Genomic DNA, 12667 nt, shown 5'->3' with positions numbered 1-12667 from the left:
CAACAGGGCAGTTCTCTATCATGAGGCCGTCTGTGCTCGCTTTCTGTTGAGAACTTAATCATTAAAATTACAAAAATATATTACTGAAAGGACAAAGATTGTTAAAAAAGGTAAAGATTATTTTATGATTTTATTGCAAAAATATATTTTTGTTAAGACACTAAAAAAGACATCAACACAAACAATACACACCAGTCTCAAAACAAACCAATAGCACAACAACAGTTAAGTCTTTTTTCTGTGCTTCGAAACAATCACATAAACCGTAGTTGTTTATAACTTCACATGTGAACTTTTGACATCAGGGTACTAGTCACTGTTGCAATAGGGAAACCGTAACTGTGTCGCCTGTTTCTGAATGCTTTAAAAAGCGTGAGTTAAAGTATCACATTTCCGAGGGTTGAGTGATCATTTACCCTAAGGGTTTGACTTCCTGAGAAGCTGATGGACTTGAGGGGCGTTGAAGAATACCAACGCTGTGCTAAACTTCTTTAAGCCATATGCACATCAGTGCAAATGTACCATTTATTCTGTTAAAGTTACCCTGTTTGTTACCTTTTATTTTGCTATTGTTTTTGTTTTATGTTATGGTTACCTTGTATTCTGTTGAAATTAACTTTTATGTTGTTAATGTACCTTAAACAGGTAGATATTTTTGTGCTAGTGTGCATATTCCATATCAAATATCAGATATTGCTTTAGAATAGTCGCTGGAATTCAATAAAAATGTGCTAAACCGTTCAATGTATCTCATGTGACTGATGACACAGTTGGTCACAAGAGCTTATAGTACAAATCCTTTTGGGGGGTCATGAGGAAGTTGGGCTCTACTGAAATCAATTGTAGAGAACAAACAGTTAAGTCAACCACATATTTTTCATTTGGTCATTCAAAGAGAACTTTTGTGTGTGTGCGAAGACTTCATGATAGGTTTGAGGTGATGTTCCAGGGTAGCTGTGGAAGTCCTGATTGAGTATAACATCACGTAAACGACTTTTCACAAATCATGGCGTCGCATGAATCACATCAAGATTAGAACAGCTCTATAGTGAAGGGTCAGAGCAAAAGCATTTGGAATGCGCTGAACGTAATCAGGTTTCCCCATGTTATTTCACACTGGTTTTTCAACTAAACTGAATTTTGGTGAGAATTTGGAAGAGACAAATCAACCCACTTTCCAAATCAGTTTTTTACTTAACAGCATTTCTGTAGACATCCCTCATCTTACTCTGATGTGAGGGTCATCTTGTCGAATTCAAATTCCACCCTCTTATAACTTAACAACAAATAGTGCAAAATCAGAACAAGAAATATCGTAATATCAAGGTGTTTGTTAACAACGTGATACCAAGACGCATGTGCTTACATTTTAGATCATACAATTGTGCTGCCAGTCAGTTGAGCCTTTGTTTCCGAAGGTTGGGTCTGACCTACTCGGTCCCAGGTTGCATCGATTGCTTTGAAGCAGAATCGTCTGTTGTGATATCAATTGGTTGAAAGTGACCAGCCGCAGACACAAATCGATGCAGAAACCATCCGGCTATACGGCAGACATGACAGTTAGTCAAAACAGACAGCAAATCCCAAATAAGGTGCAACGAACCAGTTCCAACACAGATGCTGTCAGACATTCTTGTTATTGCCTGTAGACAGTGTTGGCAAACAGAAATACACAGAACACAAGGGTGCCATTGTGGCAGAGTGGTTGAGCCTGGGAGGAGTTTGTTGTGCTTAAATGGTCAGAGGCACTTATACAGGTGTACTGCTTCCCTTGTTACCCCCCAAGCTGTTGGGGCCTTTAAATGTTTGTGTCAGGGATGAACTAAATAGCAAACTTTGTACTTAGATGAAAGTAAACTACTTGAAAGAGCACACACATCTTTGAGATGGAAGAATACAGTGCGTGTGCAGGATAGCTATCGGTTAGCATCACTGTACATTCCTGATTAAATGGTACACTGCTAATCTGTGTCAATAGCCAAACAATCTTCTGAGCCCAAATAGTAGCTCACTGTAGCAACTTCACCTGCCTGCATGTCAACAGGATAGGTTAATACAAGTAGAAAGACCCCAAATACAAGTATCAAGGCCCTAAATACAAGTATTAAGGTGATGCAAATTGGGCAACATTATCAACATGGATTTGGTTTCAAAATGTTTTTGAGATTCTGAATGATATTTTGCTCATTGGACATCGCCTCTTGTGCAATTTAAATATGCAACCCCCATTGTACCAATCTTTCTATCTGCGGCGGATTTGCTCTAGTCTACTGTTGTCATCATGATAACAAATAAATATGAACCAAATCCAAAAATCAAAGCTGTGTCATATAATGCGAAGACAAAGCAACTAGCTGACCGTTATTATATGAGAGTTTAACCATTCTTGAAACACCAAGGAAGGTGTGGGTGATACAAACTGGAAGTGAACATCTCATGAATGTTTACATTCTTCTTCTGTGGTTTATAGTCCTCCTCATTCACTGTCCTGTCCATCTCTTACAAAACTATCTTTGCAATCTCTTCTTCCCGCTTGGGTTGCAGCCGGTAGCGAATGATTGTATAACCAAGAACGATACTAGTATGTAAATACGCAAAGAGAATATATATTTTACAGCTATGGTCTGGTAAACACAGCTGTGAAATGGAGCGATGAAGAACTGGGAAGCAGCACCAGAGAGGAGTGAAGCCAGGACCAGTGACATCATGATATTATATCATACAGTTATCACATGACAGAATTATAATATACACTGAACATTGCTTCATCGTAACCCCAAGCAGCAACACTTATAGTGGCTTGATTACACAGCTGTGGAACATTCCAAGTAAGATTTCCTACCGCCCATCAGATTGCAACAATACCCTATACATATTTATGTTGTTGCCATTTAGTACAATTCTGACAAGGTCTTTTATTTTCGATATCTAGGAATTCCACCTCTGCGGTTAGAAATAGAAAATTGTTTTCTAGGCTTGGACAATATCAAAGACTATCCTGGAAGGTCCTTGCAGCGCAAACACGATGACTGCATTGTATTGTGTCTTTCTGGGCCGGTCTGGCAATAAGTAAAATCAAGGGTGCTCCTATATGGTCTTTACTCCTCTGAGATGCAATATCAATTGCTAATAAACAGTAGATGTAAATACACTGCTCCCTGCTTTGAATATATAATACATTATATACATAGAAGACATTTAAACTGAGTTGCTGGGCAAGTCATATGGAGTGCAATAGGATCAAGTGGAGGTGCTCCTTTTTAATGTTGCTTTTCTTTCAAGCGATATTTTCAAATAAATAAAATCATCATTGTTCAATATCTATATTGCCTGATATTATCCACCCCAGGGATGGCTGGTGCTGACACCCCGTCGCCTCTGAAAAACGTGGCTGTGCAGTGGAGGAAAAGTTGAGGGGGTTGGAAGGTCTAGAAGGTAGTGGGTGGATAACTGAGGATTAAGTACTTGTACCCAGATGTTGGTCTTGTGTCCCAGACCCCAGAACCTTCTACTAGGTCCAGGGTGGGCTGAAGTTCCATGAGAGCTTGATTGTTTGACGTTCTTTAAGAGTTGAGAACCAAAGCAAAAAGTTCTGTTTCTTGTAAAATTCCATTCTGGTTTGACTGAGCGTTCTGAAGTTCTGCATGGGGCATGCCTTCGTTTTACAGAAGGGTTGAGCTAAACAAGGACAGTTAACTTGGAACAAGTATAATATTTGTGTTTTAAAGTAACGGATGTGGTCCCGACTGTGTACTGGTGACAGTAGAAGGATCCGGGTGCAGCAGGTTCCTTTATGAAAGTGTCTCCATTTGCTCAGAGTTTCTACATTCCACTGGCAAACCAGCGATGGTTCGCATCTGAGCATCCCAAGTGCATTAGTGTTGTTCTACCCGATGCCTTGCTTCTACTCTTCAAAGCCCTACTCAGTATTCAGTGCCATAAAGTCCTATTATACCCGCATTGCTCTTTGTGTGATAATGTTGTATTGTTGTGCTTGCAATAGCGTCTAAGTTGGCATGGTATTGCAGTGCCTACAGTTGGTTGACCAGTGTTTGGGTAAGACCCAAAAACGAGCTAAAGCAGAAGATCTAATAAGAATAACGAGTGAACTCCTATTTGCGATGGAAGTCCACTTGAGGAATAACAACCTGCAGCATCGGATAATGTACACCCTGCTAGATGCACACAGTCACCATATTGTTGTTCCTGTTGTGTAAAACGGTTTCAAACCATCTGAATCTAGTTCTAGAAGGGCGTTCTGCAGTCCAGAGGTCTGAGTGGTGGTCCAGGTGCCGCTCAGGTCAGCTCCGACTCATCGGCGTCATTCTGAGTAGAGTTCTCTCGTTTTGGTAACAAGCAATCAACAAATGCAATGTTGATTCCCCTAGAACCAACCTATCCGGATCCAATAGAACACACAATCCTCTTGTTGGGAGAGATCCTGCTTTTACATTTTACTACTAAAAGCGCTCAAAGTCAAACTAGGTCTGACCATTCCAAATCAATCCTCGTTTGTTTCTGTCAAATAGGTCCATAGACGGTGTGTGTATGTGTGTGTGTGTCAGATGGTTACAGTGGTCTTGTTGATGAGGTGAACTCTCATCTCTTGGATATTGGTGATGATTTTTTTCTGATGTCCAGCAAGGTTGACGCCTACTTGTCTCAAGTCCCTATGGAACACACAAAAACAGCAAATTAAACATTTTATATCGTTCAATTCAACGTTTTATGCATTGAAACGCTAGACTGGGTAGCACCGCCCATTCTGGCGATTTGAGTTCGCCCTGCACAAGGGTTTGGAGAAGAGCAATAGATTTCTTACTGCTTCCGATACGTTTTTGCGGGAGCCAATCACCAAGCTGACTTTTCCCCTTGGTGCGCTATTGGCTGGTTTAAGACAATGACGACAGCGAAGCGACGACAAGCAGCCAATCGCCTACAGAGTCAGTTGAACTAGGCCCGTTGATCATGCCTCTTGTGCTGGGAAAATGACGGCAGCTTCCCCAGACCAAAGTGCGATCTACGATTGAGCTTGGTCTGGCAATAGCCAGACTATTGAAACACACCACTATCAAGACAAACATTTGTCTGTAGCAGGTAGTGGACTTACTCTGAGGTCATTTGTGCCACCGTCTCCAATGAGGAGAAACCCCCATCCATAAAGAGCTCAGTGTAGCGACCCATCTTGATCGAGTCCAGCCAGTCCCCCACACTCTGGCTCAGAGTGGTATGGTCCACCTCCACACTGGCATGTTCCACCAAGAGGTTTGAAACCCTGAGGAAGGAAGGAAGGAAGGAAGGAAGGAAGGAATGAAGGAAGGAAGGAAGGAAGGAAGGAAGGAAGGAAGGAAGGAAGAAAGGAAGGAATGGAGGAAGGAAGGAAGGAAGGAAGGATGGCACATTTTTCATTGTTTTGACGCTTTCATTTTTCAAAATTGTTAGATTGTAATTTATCTAGGTTTTAAGACTGTAATCTGTCAGCCTTAAATAATAATTACAAAATAGGTTCTTTAATTTGCTATATTTTCAATGCTCTTATTTGCCATAATGTTTTTACATTTCTCGCATTATTTGTAACAACCACAGTAAACGTCATAAGGCTCGACAGCTGACGACAAACGGAGCGGACATTCTAAACAGCGTACAAGATATGGACTAATATTCATATTCATATTCATGAATACGTCGTTCCGGTTCCATTTATCCTCCAGGCTAGACCACGGTAAGTACCTAGAGTCTTCTCCATCAGAGGAAGACACCGGAACACCGAGCAAGCCTGGTGAGGCTTTACTGCCAAACAGACGGTAATATAGATGATACTATCTCCTGCCCTCTGAAGGAGTACCACAACAGAGCCTTGAGCATGTCTGTGAGGGGACATCATCATCCTGTAGGGATCCCACCCCCTAAAGGACTCTCATCACTACCCGCCTCCACAGGGAGCCTCAGCCATGCACCAACCCCTCTCTTAGGGAGCAGATCGTGCTACCAACCAAACCTTCCAGCCGCTGGTTGATTGGTGTGAGTGTGGCCCCCTGACCTGTGGGAAGAGTTGACCAGTTTCTTCAGCGAGCTGGGGTTGCGGATCAGCTTGTCCAGCACACACACAATCTCGTCAAACTTGGGCCGCGTGCTGCGCTCCCGCTGCCAGCAGTCCATCATGAGAAGGTAAAGGGCCTCGGGGCAGTCCATGGGCCCTGGGAGACGGTAGCTTTCATCCACTGCCTTGATCACCTGCAGAGGGGACCAGAGGAGTGAGTGGGGGGCCAGGGGGGGTCTGGTGCAGATAGATCAGGGACTGAGGAGCCAGCAGGGTCTGGCCCCACTATAGAGCAATATGGTCACACAATTCAGTCACAGGTTTATTTGATTGGTGTTGGACGTAGCTCTAGGCATCTGTTTTGGATGCAGCACACAGTAAGGCACCAGAACAGTATGAGTGTGTTTTGATGTAACATTTTTACTTTGGGAAGAGGGAGAGGGCTTATGAGACGAGATGTGGGCACGTAGTTCTGAGAACACAAGAACAGAATGCAGGGAATTCCAATTTCAAGACACACACACACACACACACACACACACACACACATACATGCACACAGATGTGAGAGAACCGAGAAGATAGAGACGGAAAAATAGACAGAGAGAGAGGGGGGAGGTAGAGAGGGATGATCAGAGAGAGAGAGAGAGAGAGAGAGGGATTGTGAGTGTGTGGGAATAACAGATGATGGAGAGCGATAGAGGGTGTGAGAAACATAGGTAGACTCAGAGAGAGAGAGTGGGGGAGAGAGATGATTACAGCTGATGGATTGAGTAAGAAGGAAAGACAAAATCAGCAATACAGACTCAGAGAGCGACAGACGGTCTGGCAGATGGGTTGGGCTAGGGGTGAGAGAGGTTGAGGTTCTGTATCGTGTGGTAAATAGAGAGAACAACTCTATTTCAAGAAGATCAGAGAAAATCCTGCATATCGCTTTCAATTAAACATCAAAGACCTAGCTATCTCTCCTCTCCTCCCTCCAACTCTTCTCATCACCCCTCTCCTCACCTCCCTCTCCTCTCCTTTCCCCTCTCCTCTCTTCTCCTCTCCTCTCCTCTCCTCTCCTTTCTTCCTCTCTCCTCTCGAGACATCTACCAGACAGACTAGAAGCTTACTTAGAAAATGAGCAGCAGGATGAAGAGGTCATGTGTGGGTCGCGTGTGTGAGTGTTGGGAGTGTGTAACTTTATATAAATAACACCTCTGGGGCTGTTTTCAGTATTTCACTGGTGTGACACAGTTCATGATTTCATGCTAATGCCTTCTGTGCATATCTCTCCCACTCACTTTTAAGCTTGTTCTACTTCTCTCTCTCTCTCTCTCTCTCTCTCTCTCTCTCTCTCTCTCTCTCTCTCTCTCTCTCTCTCTCTCTCTCTCTCTCTCTCTCTCTCCAAACTCAAAGTTCCTACTGCAGTAAAACTATATTGAAACTTTTTTCTGTTATTCTCCTCGCTTCACACTGGCCTGTGCAGACTCCCTACCTACCTATTCTAACCTCTATCAATCATCTATATTATCTATCCATTCATCAACATATCTGGCTGTGGCTGTAGCTGTGACGTACTCACGTCCTGATTGGACATCTCCCAGTAGGGCCTCTCGCCGTATGACATCACCTCCCACATGACGATGCCGTAGCTCCACACGTCACTGGCCGACGTGAACTTCCTGTAGGCGATGGCTTCCGGAGCCGTCCAGCGAATAGGAATCTTACCACCCTGTGACATCACAGGTTCAAGTTCAAAGTTTAATTTTAAAAGCTTTATTTGTCCAACATTGTGCAAATTGTCTTTGATTGAAGGCAGTCTGTTCTCTAATTGTGTGTATGTGCTGCAAGTAGATTCCACATCGACGTTCCAACAGCAGAAACTGAAGGCGCTTCTATGGGACCACCATTGCAATTTTAGTAAGCCATTTCAAACCATTTCACCATCTGACCTCTAGCGTCAACACCAGAGGCAGGGTTCCACCCCCACGACTGGCGAATAGACCAGCCTAACAGGGGCTATAGACCGCTGGGTAGGCAGATCTATCTATCATACATCTGGGTGGTAGATGGAATAGAACTGAAGCTTGTCTGCACTATAACTTTTAATGGATTATATAAAATGTCCTCCTCCTGTATTTGATTCCCACCAACAGTAAGAAAGTTGTTATTGCTGCTGTTACTGAAACACACACACACACACACACACACGAAGACCCACCAACCCCACCCAGAGTCGTACCCGGGTGGTGTACTCGGCCTCGGGGTCATCCTCCAGGACTCTGGAAAGGCCGAAGTCGGACACCTTGCAGACCAGGTTGCTGTTCACCAGGATGTTCCGAGCTGCCAGGTCTCTGTGCACATAGCCCATCTCCGACAGGTACCTGTCACACACAGCAGCAGGGTGACTCATCTTCATTTCAAACACACTATTTTATCTGTGTGTTTGTGCGGTTGCATGCGTGTGTTTGTGTAAGTGTGTGTTTATGTGTGTGTGTGTGTGTGCCTCTGTGTACCTCATGCCTGATGCGATGCCTCGCAGCATGCCGACCAACTGTATGACCGTGAACTGTCCGTCGTTCTTCTACAACGAAGAAGAAAATGACATCAGCCTCAGGGTTTCCCGGTCGATGCTTACCTCACGCTTCAACATACACCTCTGTTCTGACGACCAATAGTTTTATTATTATTACCTTTTTATTGTTAACATCAAGTACAGTGAGACAGTTGGTTATCTTTGTCCTTCCCTCGGACATAACTGGATTGGCTATTTGACGAATGGATAAGAGATGAAGGATTGATGTTTACTAAGACCCAGACAGAACCCAGACAGACCCCCACCTCCTACACACACACAGTTATAAAGGACCACACTGGAGCGACGAGCTGAGGCAGAAGCGATTAGCTGCCTCCCGTTGCCATAGTGAGCATGATTGCTCTGGTGTGACTGTATGGAGCGTATGTTCATACATTTTCAGCTCTAACCACCGCCAGGCCATTACTACGACCTGTAGCGAACCCCGTCACGTGAGGTCTGATCTTACCAGCTTCATATCTAATCCCTTTGAATAATGGGATTCATCTGTCTCATCACTAACCGTTCTGGTGTTGCCGCTAGGCTCAGAAAGCGACATATTAGACCTTACACACTCAGGAATGTACAGTATACCTTCCATTAAGGTCATTCACAAAACCCTGTTTGTCTAACTCCTAACTGCTCCTTAATGACCTGTCTTTGTACTGTCTAACCCCTACATGCTCCTTAAAGACCCGTCTCTGTACTGTCTAACCCCTAACCGCTCCTTAATGCTCTGTCTCTATACTGTCTAACACCTACCTGCTCCTTAATGACCCGTCAATGTACTGTCTAACTCCTACCTGTCAAATGTCGTCCAGTAATCAGTGTGAACGCTGCAGCTGTCATGGGCTGTTATCCTCTAGGCCAATAACAGGTCGTTAAAGAATGTCCTCTAAAGGTGTGACAGATTACATTCTAACATTATGGGAAGGATCCCAACAGAGAAATACAAGTTGTTTCTTTAGCTTGGATTAATCAGGTCAGTTTGTTATTGAGAAGTCGGTGGGAGAAGTCTGGCTTTGAGGTCTTGTGAGAGATTAGTTGTTGCAGGAAGAGAACAGTGGACTACAGAAAGCATCGCCTTGTGTTGTCTGAAACAGTTCAGTGAAAGAGAAGAGATGAGATGTAATGACAATAGTGAAAAGTCCAATTGAGACATCTCCTTCAAAGAGACATGGTTGGACACAATAACAAAGCCGGAACAAGTGAAAGATAAAGAACAAAATTATATTTCTCTGTAGGATCCTTTCCATAATGTTCCAATATAAACATTCTCCATATTCTGAAAAACAATCATTTCTATTCAATATTAATCCTGTAATATTCTTCTTCTTATAATCCTGTTCATCTCTTGTTTCTCTATTGTTCCCCTCCTGTTCCTCTATGGTTCCTCTCCTGCTCCTCTAAGGTTCCTCTATGGTTCCTCTCCTGTTCCTCTATGGTTCCTCTCCTGTTCCTATATAGTTCCTCTATGGTTCCTCTACTGTTCCTCTATGGTTCCTCTATTGTTTCTCTCCTGTTCCTCTATGGTTCATCTCCTGTTCCTCTCCTGTTCCTTTCCTGTTCCTCTATGGTTCATCTCCTGTTCCTCTCCTGTTCCTTTCCTGTTCCTCTATGGTTCCTTTATGGTTCCTCTCCTGTTTCTCTATGGTTCCTCTCCTGTTCCTCTATTCTTCTTCTATGGTTCCTCTACTGTTCCTCTCCTGTTTCTCTATGGTTCCTCTATGGTTCCTCTCCTGTTCCTCTATGGTTCCTCTCCTGCTCCTCTAAGGTTCCTCTATGGTTCCTCTCCTGTTCCTCTATGGTTCCTCTCCTGTTCCTATATAGTTCCTCTATGGTTCCTCTACTGTTCCTCTATGGTTCCTCTATTGTTTCTCTCCTGTTCCTCTACTGTTCCTCTCCTGTTTCTCTATGGTTCCTCTATGGTTCCTCTCCTGTTCCTCTATGGTTCCTCTCCTGCTCCTCTAAGGTTCCTCTATGGTTCCTCTCCTGTTCCTCTATGGTTCCTCTCCTGTTCCTATATAGTTCCTCTATGGTTCCTCTACTGTTCCTCTATGGTTCCTCTATTGTTTCTCTCCTGTTCCTCTATGGTTCATCTCCTGTTCCTCTCCTGTTTCTCTCCTGTTCCTCTATGGTTCATCTCCTGTTCCTCTCCTGTTCCTTTCCTGTTCCTCTATGGTTCCTTTATGGTTCCTCTCCTGTTTCTCTATGGTTCCTCTCCTGTTCCTCTATTCTTCTTCTATGGTTCCTCTACTGTTCCTCTCCTGTTTCTCTATGGTTCCTCTATGGTTCCTCTCCTGTTCCTCTATGGTTCCTCTCCTGCTCCTCTATGGTTCATCTCCTGTTCCTCTTTGGTTCTTCTCCTGTTCCTCTATGGTTCTTCTCCTGTTCCTCTATGGTTCCTCTCCTGTTCCTCTATGGTTCCTCTCCTGTTCTTCTATAGTTCCTCTCCTGCTCCTCTATGGTTCCTCTCCTGTTTCTCTATGGTTCCTCTCCTGTTCCTCCATGGTTCCTCTATGGTTCCTCTATGGTTCCTCCCCTACCTTGAGGAAGGAGTCCAGAGAGCCGTTCTCCATGTACTCTGTTATGATCATCACTGGCTTGCCTGGAAAAAAATATAACAACAACTACTGAGTCAAGAACCTAGATGAATGAAACAAGTCAGGATTGAAGTCAACTCAATTCATTCTGTGTATACAATTAATTAAAGGGGTTCCAATGAACAATATTATGGTTCCTGGAAAAACAATAAAAGGAACAAAATAACCAAATGGAGAAAAGTAATCAGAAGCTGAAAGGAAGCTTCAACATCGGTTAAGGAATAAAGTTCATACAGTGAAAAAACATCATTCTTAGATTGATCAATCCAGCATCATGGGGCTCTCGGCTCCATCCTGTTTCTAAAGCTGGGCGATCATCCTGGGTGACTCACTCTTGGTGATCACACCCTCCAGGTGTATGATGTTGGGGTGGTCGAACTGGCCCATGATGGATGCCTCCCACAGGAAGTCCCGCCTCTGCTGCTCGCTGTAGCCTGCCTTCAGCGTCTTGATGGCCACCTGGAACTCCCGTTTCCCTGGCAACCGTAGGGGCCCGCTGCACACCTCTCCGAACTCACCTGGACAAAGAGAGATTAACGGGTTTGTTTAAAACGGATACAAATGATTTGGTTAAACTGGAATGTTTTTGACTTTGAACAGTTTATGTTTTTAAACTGTTTATATAGTTATTTTCTGACTCCAGGAACGCCTTAAGGCTCCTCTCCTCAGGCACAGTCCCGAGTCCAACGCCTTCCCCAGGGATATCTATAGGCCTCGGGCCTCGCTGGGTTGGTGAACTGACCCACCTCCTGGTCTCTGTGAGTTAGAAGCCGTTCCCCAGGAGTTCAAGGAGGCCTCTATAATCCATCTCTATGAGAAGAAAGCCCTGTGCCAGCGCAGATGTGTAATAGTGGCAAGAATCCTTTTGAATGTCTAAATGCTCACCAAGTTCTGTAACTCCTGTATCTACTGCCTTGCAGCTACAGGATAATTGCCAAGAACAGAATGCTAATGCATGGCATTAGTCTATTAAAGTAAAGCATTCAAAACAGTCAGCCTTGAAGGCCAATGTACGGTAAGTCAAGGTCAAGTAGGGGTGTCCAGACAAGTTCCACAGCATGATGCGCAAACTCCAAAAGCATGCAGGCCAGAGTCAGCGACCAGCAAGAACTCTCTGATCCGCTCACAATCTCAAAGGGGATGAACAAGGCCGTGTCCCAGCGCTCTACAGCATGGTGTTCTCTGACCTGCTGCAAAACTCATGCACTGGGATGAGCTTCAACTACCGTTTGGATGGTTCAATCTGTGGAGGCCAAAAACAAACTGGAAGAAGGCGCTGTTAGATAACTTTGGTTGCTGATGACCATGCTCTTGTTGCTAGCTCAAATGAAGAACAACAGGCCAGTATAGAACACTTCTCTGCACTTCTCAAGTCCTGCAACAGCCTGCTCCTGGGAAACTCTACACTGTGCCATTCCTCTTTGTGAATGAGCATAAAAGCTTTCAGCCATTGACAAGTTTGAC

The 12667-nt window shown here is 44.1% G+C and overlaps 1 protein-coding gene across 1 annotated transcript in view; it reads right to left on the bottom strand.

Annotated features, from left to right (window-relative positions):
- Positions 1–4296: 4296 nt before the first annotated feature.
- The window catches only part of epha5 (EPH receptor A5), a gene marked incomplete at both ends in the record, with an annotated part of 54071 nt that continues 45700 nt past the window's right edge, over positions 4297–12667 (bottom strand). The window contains 9 exons of the mRNA XM_079756203.1: positions 4297–4326; positions 4574–4670; positions 5111–5275; positions 6041–6234; positions 7608–7757; positions 8268–8409; positions 8542–8609; positions 11147–11208; positions 11536–11721. Coding sequence (XP_079612329.1) covers positions 4297–4326; positions 4574–4670; positions 5111–5275; positions 6041–6234; positions 7608–7757; positions 8268–8409; positions 8542–8609; positions 11147–11208; positions 11536–11721 — 1094 coding nt within the window. The remainder of the gene's footprint in view (positions 4327–4573; positions 4671–5110; positions 5276–6040; positions 6235–7607; positions 7758–8267; positions 8410–8541; positions 8610–11146; positions 11209–11535; positions 11722–12667) is intronic.

The sequence above is a fragment of the Pollachius pollachius genome, assembly GCF_949987615.1.
Source record: "Pollachius pollachius genome assembly, chromosome: 18".
NCBI classification, from domain to species: domain Eukaryota; kingdom Metazoa; phylum Chordata; class Actinopteri; order Gadiformes; family Gadidae; genus Pollachius; species Pollachius pollachius.
This window is presented reverse-complemented; position numbering and strand designations above follow the sequence as displayed.